At 44.7% G+C, this 16,817-nt stretch overlaps 1 protein-coding gene across 5 annotated transcripts; it reads right to left on the bottom strand.

Moving 5' to 3' along the window:
- Window positions 1-2,442: 2,442 nt before the first annotated feature.
- On the bottom strand, window positions 2,443-16,531 carry LOC133470432 (adhesion G-protein coupled receptor G4-like). 5 transcript variants are annotated; one of them, XM_061758817.1, is made up of 19 exons: window positions 15,370-16,531; window positions 14,063-14,479; window positions 13,411-13,736; window positions 12,313-12,574; window positions 12,186-12,227; window positions 9,473-11,659; window positions 8,983-9,092; window positions 8,737-8,873; window positions 7,699-7,855; window positions 7,472-7,621; window positions 6,894-7,016; window positions 6,770-6,815; window positions 6,588-6,691; window positions 5,748-5,872; window positions 5,223-5,666; window positions 4,166-4,452; window positions 3,418-3,519; window positions 3,229-3,348; window positions 2,443-2,730 (listed from the first exon to the last, which is right to left on the bottom strand). In XM_061758817.1, exons 2-19 carry the CDS (start codon window positions 14,217-14,219, stop codon window positions 2,642-2,644), a joined length of 4,968 nt encoding a protein of 1,655 aa, XP_061614801.1. In that variant the 5' UTR covers window positions 14,220-14,479; window positions 15,370-16,531; the 3' UTR covers window positions 2,443-2,641. The 5 variants fall into 5 exon arrangements, with proteins under 5 accessions (XP_061614801.1, XP_061614803.1, XP_061614805.1 ...); XM_061758819.1 differs by having other exon boundaries at window positions 14,063-14,133; XM_061758821.1 differs by lacking the exon at window positions 15,370-16,531 and having other exon boundaries at window positions 5,223-5,322; window positions 5,398-5,666; window positions 14,063-15,358.
- Window positions 16,532-16,817: the final 286 nt, after the last annotated feature.

The raw sequence follows: 16,817 nt of genomic DNA, 5'->3' as shown, positions 1-16,817 counted from the left end.
GGGCGCTCGACATCCGCCGGAAAATCCGAGCCCGAGGACGTCCGATTTGGTCACGTCGAACGAGACGACGTGCCCAAAAAAAGCCTCATCGTGCGTTTGCAGAGCTGCAACGTGCCTGCCGACAGCTCATCGACGTGCTTTTCGCTCTGCGTCCGCACGTAGCATTGATGCCGTTTTAATTGCCGGTTTCTCTCCCTCCCCGATGGCACGCGAGCTGAGACGAAGAATCGTTTCCCTTGAGGACGACTGGAGCTGAAACAGAAAATGAATGAAAAGTGCATGTAGCGGTGAACGGGCCCGCGCTGCTCCTTTTCCTCAAAATGATTAAAAACATTTGTAATTTTGCGTCACCATCGAGGACTTATTCTCAAAGTGTGGCTCCCTCTAGTGGTACGCCAAAGAATCACTGTCAGAGTACCGTTCAGTTGTATTTCACTTTTGGGTTCAATACATACTGACTTACTTTCTAACCAAGAGAAACTACTGAGTGAGTTTTGCGGGTTTTTAATGTCGAAAATAAATGTTTTTTTTTTTTTTATGGACTGAGATAATAAGATAAAGTCATAACACCTGCAATGAATCATCCTGAAAGCTGTTCCTAATATTTTGTGTTTATAATAAGGCCACCAAAAATATATGCAACTCCATCTGTATTTGTTACTGCTATTTATGTAATATTTGTTTCTTTCTGACCGCTAACTGAATTGATGAACAAAATTGAAAAATGTAAAGTATTTCTTAAACTTGGCATTGTTTTTAACATTTTGCAGTGTGTCCAATCGCTCCAAAAGAGAATTCAGTTCTACAGAAATGTGCAAAGACTTCAATAATAAAAATCTAAGTCGAGAGACCAAATCTCTGGTTGGCAATAAATAGCATTTGAAAAAAAGCTAGGCAAATTGAACAAAACTGTATTACAATTTACACTAAACTATACTTTAGCTCCAATAAATATTCTATATTGGGCTAATTTATGAACTCCAGGGTAATTGGGGTGAAGAAGTCACGTCATGTTGTCACGAGGCAAAGTTAAAAGGTTGCCTTTGCCCTCCAGCGAGTCTCCTGCTGAGTCAGTCGATCACCGTTTGATTGCGCCATCGATCCCATCGCTCGACTTTGTTTTATGCCTGCTGACGTCCGGACCGGTGGTTGGAAGCAACCGAGTACAGATACTTGGCTATTTAAGATTTTCCAGGTACAGTGGTGTCTTGATAAAGAAGTGCCCCAACTTATGAGTTTGTGAAGGCATATATTCTTTATCCTGTGCAAAGAACGACTGATAACGCTGTTGCTAACTGAGGAGCTAAAAAGACCGTCTCCTAAATTTCCGTGCGTCTGCATTATACTGCCCTCAGGTGGCCAAGGTGGGCACACCAGAAAGAGCGCCAGCACAATGTCCATAGAAACAAGAAAATGTGGCAAAAACAGTTTCATTTCTTTATATTCTATTTAATTATGTCATTATGTAAGTACAGAGTATAAATACGTGTGAGAGTAAGAGTAACACAATTCTCGCTTCACGTGTTGTCAGCATTAATGAGCGGACTCTCGGCGGGCCACTAACGAGAGGCCCAAAAAAGGACGTGCGCAAATTAACCTTTTAAGAAGCCGTGACACACAAGTTGGATTAATGGCTGTTTTTATTGTCACCATGGCAACTGCCACTGCGTTCTTGATCAAATATCTTCTGTTTTGAATTTTTATTATATCTGGCCGGATGAGAAACAGGAGCTATTAGCCTGTCGCAGCAGAGTGAAAGCTGGCCGCTGTAGTGACACTTCCCCGAGGCGGGAAATGAACTTTCGTGTGACCCGGATGAAACGCTGATTCCATATTTTCACTATGAACTTTAACGTCCGCTAAATGAAAAATGTGACACAAATGCTTTATAGGTTGAGGGCTGAATGGAAGGAAGCATGTCTTCAGTGCTCAGTGACACATGCTGATGATGCTCTTTAGTTCCTTTTTTTTTTTTTTTTCCAACTCCCTTATTCAACCACTTAGACTGCAACCCAAAAAAGTCTTACACTGCCATCTAGTGGAAATATATAGAACTGCGGAGAAGAGGACCCGCAATTATTCCGGTCCGCCAAACTATTCCGGTGCGACGTCCGATGTTTGTTTCATGAATATGCATTAACATTAAACTATTACCATCATTATGAAAAATAACAATATGTGTACTATAATAACAAATATTTTAAAATAATGTATTATTATTATTACCACGTAATAAAACACGTTATTACCAATAATAAAACATATTACAATAAAACATTTTGATATTATTTAGCAATCATTTCTATAAATCAATACATTTCTTAACTAATAATAGTAACAATAATAATAATGGGACGGTGACATACTTCCTCCGTCATTGACAGGGTCTGTCTTTCGCTAACTAATAATTGATATTTAATAATAAACAGACGATAAACCACATCAATGTAAATATGAATGTTTTATGTGTGTATCTCCTTAGAATTGCATGATGCCTCAATTTACACATTTTTGCTGCCTAAAAACAGGACGACAAACTTTGTGGCAACAGGAAACCTCGTCTAATTTGGGCTAGGAGAATAACAACTAGTGACATGTAAATGTACACAATCCCGAGTAGTGAAGTGAAAAGCGCGTGGCCTCAAAAGGTGACCGTCTGTCTGTAGAGCTCGTTGAGGACCACGTCACCGCTCGAGCCCTCGGACAGGCCGCTGTCTGCGAACACCGAACCTTGGGGGAAAACGACACGAAAAAGACATTACATCGTGCGCAACCCTACGCGTATTTACAAATGTACTGATTCTTTTTTTTTTTTTTTTTTTTTATTAGAACCTATGTTCACGAAACAACTCAACTTCAGCGCCATCTTGTGGAGTTTTGATGCCAAGGAACTATGTTCAGGTGCTTCGCTTAGACAAAAGCAACACTTTGCCACCATCTTGGAGTCAAGGAACTGTGTTGAAGTGAGTTGAGGAGCTTCATTTAGCCCAAAAATAAATGCCCTCTTGGGGCATCTAAAGGCAATTATAAACTCACTGGCCAACTCATTAGGTACACAATAAACTGATATTTATGACATATTCTTGATGAAAAAAATAATATCAATATCTGCAGCAGGATAGTTTGGTGAGGATGTGGATTCCTATTTTTCACTTCCATTTTTGTTCCAATTTTTATCTTACCATATACATCGGCGGACGCGTAGTGTACTGTACGCGGTGTACGTACCAACACTGGCGGTGCTGCCGCTGCCCACGGAGGAGCTCCGAGAGGCCAGCTGGCGAGCCGACGCGCCCAACGTGGTCACCGACAACTTCCTCTTCTCCCGAGCGGCCGTCCGACTCCATTCTGCCACAATCTCGGCCGTTAACTTGTTTTTTTTCCTCCCCCAAAACATGACTTAGTGTGTGAAATCACCTGAGTTTTCAGCCAATCGCAGACGCCCGCAGCACAGGAAAGTTCTCCACTGCCTGCGGACGTTTTCCTTGCAGGCGCAGTGGAACACAAAGACAAAGAAACCTGCGGAAGAAATTCAAATGGATTTCAGGAAACTCGCAGGGACAGTGGTGGACTTACTCTATAGAAGTAGAGTTTTTAGGTATCTGTACTTAAGTATTTATATTTCTGTTGACCTTTTTTCCCAACATTTAAATACAGATATCTGTCATTTCTACTCCTTACTTCGTCCAAATATGATTTTCAAAAAATAGGAAATCGAAAGCTCAGAGAGATAGATAAATAGAGCGATATACTACCGCTGCTATTCTGAGGCACCTTGATGCCAAGTATTGATGTTGAAGTGAGTTGAGGAGCTTCATTTAGATCAAAGTAGTGCTTTGCTGCCACCTTGTGACATCTATAGGCAATTTGAAACCGTTTGGTCGCACATTTTCACGATTGGTTTCTGGGTTCATTCTTTATTGTTTGAAATTCATTTTCACTCTTTGCTTGTGTACATTTCAGAGTTTGGACGTTTTGACTTTCTTTAAGTGAAGGAGTCAAACCAGTACATCTACCAGTCCTTCCCTCCCCCCCCCCCCCCCCCCCCCCCCCAACACACACACACACCAGTATCTGTAGTTTTACTGAAGTACAGCGTGAGAGTACTTTTGTTACCTTTGGTTATCAAGTTGGACAAAAAAAAAATTCCATTTGTTGTACTGACCTTGCAGAGAGTTCAAAACGGTGAAGAGGTAGACAAAGGGCAAGTGGAGCGGCCCCCAGGCAAACAACGCAAAGCCCCAAGCCAGGCCGAGCAGCGCCAGCAGGCCGGCCACGCTGCGCAGGTCGGCCGCCGCGCCCCGATGCGGCGACTGGTTGTGCGGGTTCTGCCGCTTGATGCGCCGCAGCTGCGCCATGACCACGCCGAAGACCAGCAGGCACGAGGCGAAGATCAGCAGGAAGTAGGCCACCACGCCGGCGTAGAAGGCCGCGTCGCTGCGCAGCCAGCAGCTGCAAAAAGAAAAGACCGGTCTGTATTGGAATTTTTGATTGATGGTGAAAATCTGTACGTAATTGACAGCCATCCAAGAAAGATTTGTCATTTCCTATAGATACCACAAGATGGCGGCATAGCTCCTCCCCTCAGTTCAACGTAGTTGCTTGGCACCAAATATTTTTTTTTTTATATTAGACAGGGCTTTAGCCTCAGCGCAGAAAAGAAAACCGGGAGTTTTTCAGCAAATAACGGCGGATCGGTGAATATATATTTAAAAATTTGCGAATGTCAAACCGCAAATATGGGCTCCCTCTAGTGGTACGCAAAGAATTACTGAATTAACTGTTCAAACGTGCAGACTGTGACAGTGGTTTAAACTTTTTTTTTTTTAGTACAGTACAGTTCAGTTGTATTTAACTTTTAATTACCATACATTGCATTCAATCTATTACAACTGTTTGTTTTCAAACATTTATTTAGGTACCATTTTTAATCTTATGTGAAATAACATTTTCTGGTCATTTTCTCATATTTAAGTGTAGTATTAATATAAAGTAATGTGCATAACATTTCAGTAGCTTGCGATAATATTAAATATTATTAAACATATGCTAAGTGCGTAATTCAATGTTGGTACTTTTAAAGCCGCGACTTGGTGTAGCAAGTTTGAGAACCCCTGATTGATGAATGAATGAATTGATTGATTGATTGAGAGGTCTGTCCCAATACTTTTGTCCATACCGTGTACATAATCTTGTCACATCAAAGTGTTGTCGTTACTTACAAGTCACCTGAGGTGGCATCCGGGTCGCGTCCATACGTGACCAGACCGTAATTGTCTTTGTCCGCCGAGATCACCGCGACCACGACCACGACCGGAACCCCTGCCGGCAATCCACACGACCGTGAAAAACATCTTCGAGGAGGACTGCGACATTTTGGACAATTCGGGTGCTGACCCCAGCCAATGAGCGAGAACTTGAGCATGTATCTGCTGAGGTACGGCGTGAAGACCCGCACGATGCTCAGGTACATGTGCAGGGCCTCCAGCCCCGCCCACGTGAAGGAGGTGAGCAGGAAGTAGTGCAGGAAGAAGGCGGCGCCGATGCAAAGCCCGCGGGCCGGGTACTGCGCCAGCCAGCCGTCCAGCAGGTACGCCAGGTCGAGGAGCAGCAGGGACGAGCACAGCTGCACCAGGATCTTGGCCGGAACGTCACGCAGCAACTTCCTGCACGTGTTGAAGGACCAAACAAATATGTGAAGAACAGTGGGAAAAAAACAGTAATTACGTCTGATTAACGAGTCTTACGCAAATGAAAGGTACGTCAACAAGGTGGCAGCCAGAAATATTGCCGAAACGCCGCAGCCGATGTAAGTGATGAAGGTGAGAATTTGGGCCTGGCGCGGGTCATTTATCCCGCCTCTGGACAGATCCTGTTTTGGATCACGTGCACAATTATTACGACAATGTCGCAGGACATTTGGAGCCACACAAACAGTAAAATGGAGAAACCACACATCTGCACAATTCAATGAATTAAGGTTACATTTTTAATTGTCATTTTTTTCTACAGATTTGTAATTCATATTTATTTGTGTATTTCTATCTAAAATATGTATTTATTTTGATTAATATATTTGTTTTTATTAATACATTTATTTCTATTGATATATTTATCTATTTTTATTATTATATTTATGTGTTCGATAGTTACTGATTATTATGATTTATTTATGCTTATTATTAACGTACCCTATTTATTTATTTGTTCATTTATTTACGCTGTAATTATTTCATATTCCGGATTCCAAGTCACCTGTCTCTTGGTTCCTCACCTGTCCAACAATTGTATTTTATTTTATTTGATTTTTTAAAGTTAACTTTTTTTTTAACTCAAACTCCAAACCCCTAGGGGGCACTGTATTACCTGGAAGTTGACATCATTTTCCTTTTTTGGATGACCCCAAAGAAGACGCTTACTTCCTTAGCATTTTTGTTCTAATTCTGACAAGCTTTTTGTAAGGTGCAAGCCAACTAAAAATAATAAAATATGTTTTGCTTCAGCAAAAACTTATTTCAATGCAATTTGACTCAATCTTTTGGTTCCTGCACCCTACGCAAACATGTGACGGGACGTCAAGCGCTAACCAGCAGTATCGCGAAGGCGGTGAGATGGTTGCAGGCGCACGTCGTGGCCCACGACGTGGCGCTCACCGCGGAGCAGCCGGCCGAACTCCAGCCACCTGAGCCGCCTGAAAATCACCAATAAAATTCCTCACCGCGCCAGTTAAGACTCCATCTGCGTCAATTCGGAGAACGGACGAGCTCACCGTTCCTGGCGACGTCCCAAAAGGCGCAAACAGCCTCGTAGTCACTCTGCGATGTTTAGTTTGCAAAAGTTAACAGAACAATTTCCGTTGAATGCGTTTGGCGGTCGTGTTCGTGCGGACTGACGTGTGCGGGGCGGCGGTTTCCGATGGTGAACTGAATGTTGTCGCTCAGGTTGCTGACGGACACGTTGCTGACGCTGCACGCCAGCACCGGACTCACCACCGTCTGAATGCTCAACGTGTTGTCCTGGAACAAAACGGAAATACGCGACAAAAACGGTCAACTTAAGTTCACCTGTAAAGGTCATAGTGCATTTTAGGTTAATTTCAGCCAAATATTAGCAACATGTTGTGAGTATTTAGATTCAAACCATTCATGTAACCACAGCAGACTATAAATAATATTTATTAAAAACAACAGCGGAGGTCATGTCATCATTGTCACCGCCTAATCTTTATCTTCGAATCCAAAACTGTGCTGATCTCAAATCCAAAGCGATGCAACGCCGTCATCTACTGGTGCCTTTTTGTCATTGCAGTTATGCAGAAGCTTGAATTTCACAGACAAGCTGGGCGAGACCCTCTTCCACACCTTCCCGTTGAAAAACGTACTTGACGAATATATTCGTCGGTGGCAGGAAACGGTCAGATTTCAAATATTCCGTGGCAGCGAACGAGTTAAAGAGTGCCGACCGGAAGCACCTGGAAGAGGACGGGTTTGCTGTAGAAGGTGAACTGGACCCTGTCGACCTGCTTGTGCTCATCCCCGCTCAAGCCCTCTGTGATGGAGGACGGCAGGTACACGGAAGCCACGGTGGACTCGGACTTCCCGGACCCGTGCGCAACGTTCATCTGCACAAACGCACAAACAACGAAAACCCAGGAATGTTTTGTTGCCGGTCTCATAAACGACGCAACAGTCTCGCTACCTGAACATCGTCGGTGTTGAAGATGTCGACCGACATCTCTGGAAAGTCGCCTCCGTCCACTTTGCGCACGGCCAGAACCAGCGAGCGGGACGAGAGGACCGCAGAGGTGTCGCTTACGAGCAGCTTGAGGCCCAAGTCCTCCACGGCGCCGATGATCCTGTACACAACACCGGTGTCAATTCAACGTGGATCTTCTCTTCAGGATTGGTGCTGTGGGGGAACCTTGACGTACAAATGCCCGGACTTACGATTTATTTATTTTTTTGCTTTGTGTTGAGAGTAAAAATGTGCCTTCAGATATTCCACCACTAGATGGCGGCAGCGGACTTCACAACATCCGGCCACTATCAGTTCACATTAGTCACGTCACAGTATCTGTGTTTTTGCACTCACATTTTCCTTTTCTTTTTGTTTTTTATTTTGAGCAGGTTTTTGCCAAATTTCTTTTTTCTAAAAATGGGTCCTAAAAAGTGAGTGCTGTGAAGAACAAGTGAATGATAATTGATGTAATTAAAGCTTGAAAGAAAACATACAGAAAAATAGGAGTGAGCATGGCAAAAACATCAAAGGTTAAATTTAGAGCACTGAAAAAAAAAATGTTTCTTTACATTTTGTTTAAGTGGAATAAAAAAATAATGGCAAACATTTTAATTTTTTACATTCTGTTAAAGTGAAGTGAAACCACTTTTGCAAAACTGTTTAATTCTTTACCTTCTGTGGGAAGAGATTTTTTTTGCAAAACAGTTTAACTCATTCAGTTGAACTTTTTCTTCTTTATTTTAGAAAAAGTGGAAAAAATAGTTGTGAAAACTGTTTACATTGTATTTTATGATGTTATTATACCCAATGTTTGTATACAGTGCAATCAATGAAATGTTATTTTTCTTAATTAAAAAAAAATTAAATGTTACAAATAGGGGGCCGGAACGGATTATTATCATTTGCGTTCATTTTGACGGGGAAAGTTGATGCGTGGCCGCGCAAGGAATTCAAGTGTAATGTCGAGGAACCCGCTTGGCGTATTGGCGTGACCTTGACCTGTCGGCGGACGCGGCGAGGGCGAGGGGATCGGCGTCCATCAGGTTGCTGACGATGCGGACGACTTTCTCGGCCAACGCTTGAGACACGCCGGGAGCGTCCAGAAGCTTCTGCAGCTCAGCCACCAGCTGCGCCACCTGCCGCATCCGACACGGAACGCCGCCAATCAATAGCCAAATCGTGAATTCCGCGATGCAAAATCTTCCAGAGGAGTGCAACGCTCATCTGGTTGGATTTGACTTTGACCTGTGAGGAGTTGAGCTGAGATGCACTTCGGGTTTCTTCCACAAGTTTGTCCGCTTGCTGCTCCCGATTCGTCTTCGTGCCCGAAGACGACGTGGAAGTCATTCCGATTGCTTGAGGGGAGTTTTGGGTGTTTAATTGTTGTGTTCGTGCTTTAAGATTTTACTTAAAGGCTAACTGAATGTACACCAGTGGTGAAGGTCTATTCTCTCTTTGTGGATTTTCACCAGTACTGAATGTGGACGTTTCACTTTTTTGCCCATTGATGGTGAATTGCTCCAGATGATGTCTTTGGCAGTTGTGTGCCGTTATATTGCTCTTTTTTTTGTAGTATTGATGGCTTCCAAAATTGCGATCGTGGCGGTGTTAAGAGGTGGATCGAGCCCCCTCTGAAGGTACCAAATGCATCACCAGCCACTGATGTACACTCAGGTTTAAGCCGTTTAGTAGTAATTCTTAGCAGGTGAGGAAACTTCTGGACTGGCGTTATTACCTTGACTTTGACGCGTCTCCGTTGTAGTTGCGGTCACGGTGGTAGAAGCTCGAGCTAAAGGTTCGCGGGAGATTCCAGCTGTTGTACTTAAATCCACCCGGTGTTGGGGATGATTGCGTGCAGATGCCGTGGACGTGTCGTCGCGATTGTTGGATGATATCTGGTCAAGCGCTTCACTTGCGAGTTCAGTGGCGGTGCGGTCGTTCGGTGGTGTTACGTCGCCGGATGTCGTCGCGTTGTACCAACTGGGATGTTTGTTTTCCTCGGCAGCGGTCGCGTTGTGACGCGCGGCGACGCTTACGCGCCCCGTTGGGTTTCGTGCAGCTGTGGAGACGTCACGCTCGGTGTAGCTGTCGGCGGCGGTGGCGTAATGGTTGGCGCGTACGTTGTCTAGTTGCGTGTCATCGGAAGTTGTTGTCGTAAATGTCGCCGTGCTTTTTACGAGGACGGTGTCTGTAGTTTCATTGTTCTGCATCGTGCGATCGGCCGTGGGTGAAAACGTGTTGTAGTGTGTCGTTACATTGTTGACTGATTGAGCGGACGGTGGAGTGAAATTGTTTTGTGACGTGTCTTTGATGAGAGGTAATATCCCACTTTCATTGCGCGACGCCGTGACGTTGTCTAAAGTTGCGTCACTTACAAGACGTGTAAATGTTTTGTGTGTACTTTTCCTGTCAACGGATGTAGCCGAAGGTGTCGTTAGGCTGTTTCGTGCCGTGTCTTTGATGAGGGGTGTTATCGTACTTATTGTAGTTTCAAGGAGGTACGTTGTGCGATTGTCAGCGGGTCTTGATGTGTCGGCTGCTCTAACGTTGTACACTGTTGTGTTATTTGGAAATACTTTGCGTGTAGAAACATCGTCAACGGATGTAGCCGAAGGTATCGTTAGGCTGTTTCGTGGCGTGTCTTTGACGAGGGGTGTTACTGTACTTAGTGGAGTCACATTGAGTTCTTTTGTGTCAGTGAGTGTTGTGCTGGTTGCTGTGATGTTGTACACTGTTGTGTCGTTTTTCATCACTTTGTGTGTAGTTACTTTGTCGAGTGATGTGGAGGACTTACTTAGGCTGTATGGTGATGTGTCTTTGCTGAAGGGTGTTATTGTACTTACTTTGTACTCAAGTGTGTTGTTGGCAGATGTTAATAATCTGTCAGTTGTCGTATTGTACATTGCTGCGTCATTTGGAAGACGTGTAAAAGATTTGTGTGTAGTTACATTGTGGATTGATGTCGTGGAAGGTGCAGTCAGGTTGCGCGGTGACGTGTCTTTGATGTCCGGCGTTACTGGGCTTACATTGTACTCAAGTGTGCTGTTAGCAAATGGTAGTAGCAAGTCAGATGTTGTTGTGTTGTGCGCTGTTGTGTCATTTGTGGTTGTTTTGTAGTGTGTAGTTCCATTGTGGAGTGATGTCAGGGAAGGTGTACTTGGGTTGTATTTTGACGTGTGTTCAATGAGGGCTCTTATTGCGCTCACTTTAGTTACATTGTACTCCAGTGTGTGGTTAGCAAATGGTCGTAACAGGTCAGTTGTGACGTTGCGTAAGAGATGTGTAAAAGATTTGTGTGTCGTTACATTGTAGTCAGATGTGGAGGACGGCGTCATTAGGCTGTACTGTGCAATGTCTTTGATGAGGGGAGTTATCGCACTTCCTATAGTAACTTTGTTGTCAAGGGTGTTGTTAGCAGACGGTCGTAATGTTTGAGTTCTGTCGGACACTGTTGTGTCACTTGTAAGATGTGTAAATCCTTTGTAGTGTGTCGTTACGTTGGAGTCAGATGTAGCGGATGTTGTAGTTCGGTTGGATGGTGACGTGTCTTTGATGAAGGGTTTCAGTGAAGTTACTGCAGTCACATTGTTCTCAAGTGCATTGTTAGCAGATGGTGGTAACGAGCCAGTTGTTGTGTGATTGGATTTGTGTGACCTTGCGGGAGGTGTCCGCGTGCTACTTGAGATGTGACCGGCCGGGGTGTGGACAGTGGGCGGGGCTAAAGTCGGAGCGGCGGTGGTGATGGTGGAGGTGGAGCCAGTGACGTCCAATGACGTCGCCACGTCGCTTATCGATTCGGCACCGGGAGATGTCGTCGCCGATGGATTTGGCGAGCTGAGTGAAGGTTTTTCCCCGTGGCCACTAGGTGTCACTGTGACTGACGGAGGCTCACGTTGATGGCGGATGTCGGCAGACATCGAAACTGAAAGCAATAAATCCAATCGAATAAATCAAACATAGCTGACAAGTTGGCAATTTGAGACAACGTTGATCATACATGTTGTCTTATTCGAGCTTTACGTTACCAGGTGTCCGGCAATGCAAAAGCGAGCCAGGTGAGGGCAAGGAAGAGGAGGTAAGGGTTAGGGGTGAGGCTCAGCAACGGGGTTTCGGGGTTAGGGGTTTAAGGTTAAGCGTTCCAGTTGGGGTTTAAATTTAAGCTTAGGTTGTGAGTTCAGTTTAAATTATAGGGTTTAAAGTTAGAGGGAAAGGAGTTAATTTTAAGCTTTGGGGTAAATTTTTGCGAGTCACCAATGGTCTGAAAACGTGAGGCGCAACTTTATATTTAAAATCCATTCCCATATCATTGTCCATAACAAAAAGCGCCCCTGCTATATGGGGTTATAAATTAGAGGTTAGGGTTAGCATTTAGGGGTTGGGGGGAGAGTTATGGTTAGGGTTAAGGTTCATGCTGCTCAAAGACAAATTAGGTATTATAAATTACTCACCAGGTGGAGTGGCTAAATAGCTTTCAAATTCAGTTGTTTGAGCTAAAAACAACAAATGTGCTTGTTAATATTTGAGAACTTACTCAAGCCATCAATAATGAATCGTAAAAACAGCGGCAATATTCACCACACGAGAGGTCGCGGTCCGTCTGCCGAGCCCTGGGGCTGGTCACGCCCCAGAAGCGAGCGTTCCAGCCGATCACGGTGCCGTCCTCGCAGGGGCCGTGGCGGCCCAGGTCGGCCCACACGCGGAACATGTACACCTCCACCCGGCCCGCCGTGGCCGCGCCGGCCGCTCGCCGCCGAGGCCGGCACCCCAGCCACAGCGAGCCCGAGGGCGTCACGGCCCGGGCGATCACCGTCCGCTTGGCCACCAGCCGTCCGGCCAGCTGAAACAGACAGGTCGCGACCTTAGCTGGCCAGCGCCACGACAATTTCTCACAATAATTAGCAACAACGATTTAACAAAGTAGAAAACAGACAAATATCCATATGTGTCACTTTCTCAAATGATTAATTCTACAACATCCCGAGGAAATCACAATCTTCCATCACTGACGAGGTATATTACGAACAGGCTGAACATGAGGCTACTCGTGTGGTCAACGTATGCTAAACTATTCAATTGTGGAAATAAAACATCTCAGCATGAGGCAACTTTAGTCGTATTATTGTGATATCTTGTAACATTCCAAATGTATTTGTATGTTTTTATTTTTCTTGAGAAAGCTTTGTGATCTTTTAACAATCAAATATTTTATCTTGTTACATTTTTAAAAAATGGTGTGACAAATACATTTTTAAAATGATTTAAAATACAAAATGTGATATTTTGTAACATTCCAAATGTACTTTTACATTTTAATTTTTATTTAAAAAATGTGATATATCTTAACATTCAACAACTTTTCTCCTTTTATTTCCCCCCAAAAAAAAGAACAGCTCCATATTTTGTAAAAATCTAATATTTTACCATTTTAAATTTTAAAAAAATCTGTTAAAAAATTTCATCAAACGTATTTCTCATATTTACATACAATAACTTGTAACATTGAACGTTTTTCACTTTTTTTTCAAAAAGTGTCATCTTTTTCTGCATTGATGTTTTTCTTGTAAGCATCCCTATTTTCAGTTGTATTATTATAAATATGTGGCGGAGCGATAAAAAACGTTTCCCGGACACGTCCCGCGTGCGATGGCGTTCATAAAGCGGTTGTCTTCTGACCTCCAGGCTGAAGGAGTTTCCGGGCACGTCTCTCCTCAGGCACACCCTGTGCCACCGAGCCGGCGCCAGACTGACGGGGAAGCGGTGCCGGACCCCCAGCAGCCACCCGTACAGCGCCCCCTCGTCCCCCTCCAGGCCCAGCTCGGGCCTAGGGTCGTGGACCGAGCTGTAGGAGAAGGCCACCCAGGCCCCGGGCGCAAGCACTCGCACGTCCAGGCACACGCTCATCTGGAATAGCAAGGGCACGGAGGCGCTCTGCTGCAGGGTCCAGTGGTCCTCACACCCATGCAGGACCGCCTTGGTGTCCCCCAGGAAGTAACCAAATGCTTCAAAAGAGGACGGAGGGGCAGGTGGAGCAATTCGGTTGTCTTACTCGTGTTCTGGTTGCGGTCTCTAAAGCTAAATTCCCACCAACGTGGTTCCGGTGCTAAATCACTGCTTGCGCCCAAACTGCACTGCAAAAAAAATGGTCTAATAAAAAGATCTGTTCATTTAAGCGGTTCCTATTTCAGTCTCCCACTTTCAAGGAAGAACCAGTTCTGGGCCTGCAAAACCGGTGCTAGTGGGGAAGCAAAGCTAGCAGGGAACTGGCCCCAGCACCAGAACTGGATTAGCACCGGAACCGGATTTGGTGGGAATGGGGAATTCATACCTGTGAGTGGAGAAGCTCCCAAATAGAAAAGCCAGAGGACTTGGAGGAAAGCGCTCTCACTCCTCGTAGTCCTGGATACAAACGTGGACAAAAGTATTGGGACAGGCCGCATCATCAGAATGAGAGGGGACGGGAGGCCTTCTTCTAAAGTCGTCATCTTAATACCACCACTATCACATCGCAATTAGACAAACCACCCATGCTGAACAAAAACGCAAAAAAATTCACAATTCATATTTATCCAATAAGATAACAAAAGCATAACAAATCAAAAACACATCATACTCACCAGAGATGATTAGTAAATGTATTCATGTGTGCGGTTCGCTACAGATGTCTTTTGCAAGTTGAGGTTTGGTGTCACAAATTTTCCGATGTCATCGAGTGGCAGCAAGATGATTCAGGCGAATGTGAAATCTGATTGGTTCAAGAAACGGTCATGTTGCTGATATGGGTGAAGTTACATGGACCAGCACGAATGACCTCGGGCAGATTACATTGACGTGGCAACGCATGAGGCTGAAATCTGATTGGACAAGAAATCTAACATACACATACAGCGAATAGAGAAAAAATCCACACGAAACAATAAATGAAGTTTGCAATTGCCTAGAGAGGCCACAAGCTGGCGGTGAAGCACTTTTCATGTGTAAATGAAACTCCTCAACTCACTTCCTTGACACCAAGATGACACAAAATGGTGCCAAAGCAAGCTGAAGGTAATTTCGGAAATATACGTGCGTTCACTACCTCCAAGAGAACCGCAACGAAATGAAGCGAAAATAGACTTGGTTCTAAATTGATACAGTTTCATGGAACAAATATTAAAATTGTGTTTGTAAATGTAGATCTGCGCTTTGGATAGTGTTTAGGCCTTGCTGACAGTGACGAGAACATCGACATTTCTCATAACATTTTCCAGTCGGAGGCCTCTACTGTACACGGCAACTGGCCAATGGCAGATTGTAGCGCCCCAATACATTTGTCAACGTGTTGCGATTGTGGACTTCGCTAAAATGTGTCGATATAAATAAAAGACAACATTTTTGTGTCGCCACGGAGGCCGAAACGCCTTCAACCCCGGACGACGTGCCGGACCTCGGGCGGGGGGCTGGCTCGGCTTTTGTTCCCATCGCTTTTATGCGCTGCATATCGCATGTCAAACTTGCATCGGCTCATATTTACACCATGTCACGACATGTTTGATGATGTGTATGAGAATTGACTTTATTTGTAGGTTCACCTTAACCTCGCATTCCTCATATAAGAGACAATCAACAGAAGAGACATTGAAATAGATTTATTACCTGATGTTTTTCCGATCCTTTGGGTCCATTTTGAATTGTTCCTAGGTTGGAGGACAGGTCTCACCATGCAAACCTCTCGTCATTATTCTCCTTCATCTCCTTCTTCGACCTCTTTTTCGGTGTGGACTGAGTTGCTGTGAATTGTGCTCAACAATAAAAACAAGCGCGTCTCACTCACTTTGCAGCGGTGCGTTCGTGTGCTCAGGAAATGACAGACTCGGCGAGGACACGCCCACACGGAGGAGGGGGCGAGGATGTCTTTCCATCCATCGTTCGTCCGTTCATCGGGCCGCGTTGTTCGTCCGTTGCGGCAATTGTCAGACTTTCAGCTGATCTTCGTTTTCCATCTGGAGAAGCATCAACTTGTCATCCCTCCATCCCTTCATCCATCCATCAGTTGAGCAGACTGTCCCTCTATCATCCATCCATCTGCCCTATATGCCTTCTTCCTCCATCCTTCTTGTCTGTTTCCATCCATCCATCCTCTTTCTGTCTTTGTCCTCTTTCACCATCCAATCTATCCCGCCATCCACCCGTCTGTTTAGCAATCGATTCATGCATCCCATCCTATTCTTTCATCCATCCATCATCTTTCCATCAGTACATCCATCAATCCATCAGCCCGTCTGACACTTCATCATCCTTCCATTTATCCACACATCTTCCCTTCACAAATGCAGTCATCTATCCATCACTTCCGTTTACCATCCATCCGTCATCCATCCATCCATCAGTCTAACTGACATCCTCCCCTAGTCTCTCTATCACCCCCCAATTTTCCATCCTTCCTTCCTTACACAATCTGTTATTTAGTTCATCTCCCCATGTCTCTGTCCATCCATCTGCGTTCCCAGAACGACTGGAGGGCAACAGCTGCTGCTACAGGATGCGGGGCCCAGACAGTTCCTGGACTGAGTATTAGCCTTCATTTGACCCGTCTCACTGTGCGCACATTTGTGTGTGTGTGTGTCTTGAAACACAACAAGTATGTGGAATATGAGTACTGTGCCAAATTGTGGACAAAAGAACAATATTGCTTCTTAGGATTGATTGTGAAATGGATTCCGGTTAGATAAATGTTCCCAAAACACTCCCACACACGCACAGGTGTGGCGGTGAATTTGAGGAATGGTATCATCATGACAGCTGAAAACTCAAGCAGACGAAAACATCCCCAGGGCTCCTGCGGACTGGTTGCAGTGTCGCAAGTGAACACCAAGGGGCAGTGAAGACCACACCGACAGTTCAGGTGTCAGGCGGCCTCTGTTCACTTCCACTGAACAGAATCAGATCACAAGTGCGGCACGTCCGTGTGATACAACAACACGTGGGTGTGAAATTGGGGGGAAGAAAAAAAAAAAAAAAAAACGTTTTTCATTTTAGTCTCAAATGATGGCTGCATGCTGAAAAATGCAAGGATGCAATGTCACACATTCCTACAACTTTAG

The sequence above is a fragment of the Phyllopteryx taeniolatus genome, chromosome 20 (assembly GCF_024500385.1).
Source record: "Phyllopteryx taeniolatus isolate TA_2022b chromosome 20, UOR_Ptae_1.2, whole genome shotgun sequence".
Classification (NCBI taxonomy): Eukaryota; Metazoa; Chordata; class Actinopteri; order Syngnathiformes; family Syngnathidae; genus Phyllopteryx; species Phyllopteryx taeniolatus.
The sequence above is the reverse complement of the archived record's forward strand: the minus strand, read 5'-3'. Positions and strand labels throughout refer to the sequence as shown.

Bases quoted from the DNA above. Each gene is read 5' to 3' on its own strand.
- LOC133470432 (XM_061758817.1), bottom strand. From the start codon at position 14,219: ATGACGACTTTAGAAGAAGGCCTCCCGTCCCCTCTCATTCTGATGATG. The intron at 12,228-12,312 runs GTGAATATTGCC...TGTTGTTTTTAG, and splicing joins GGACCGCGACCTCTCGTGTG to CTCAAACAACTGAATTTGAA. The intron at 8,874-8,982 runs GTCAAAGTCAAA...CGGATGCGGCAG, and splicing joins CTCAGCTCAACTCCTCACAG to GTGGCGCAGCTGGTGGCTGA.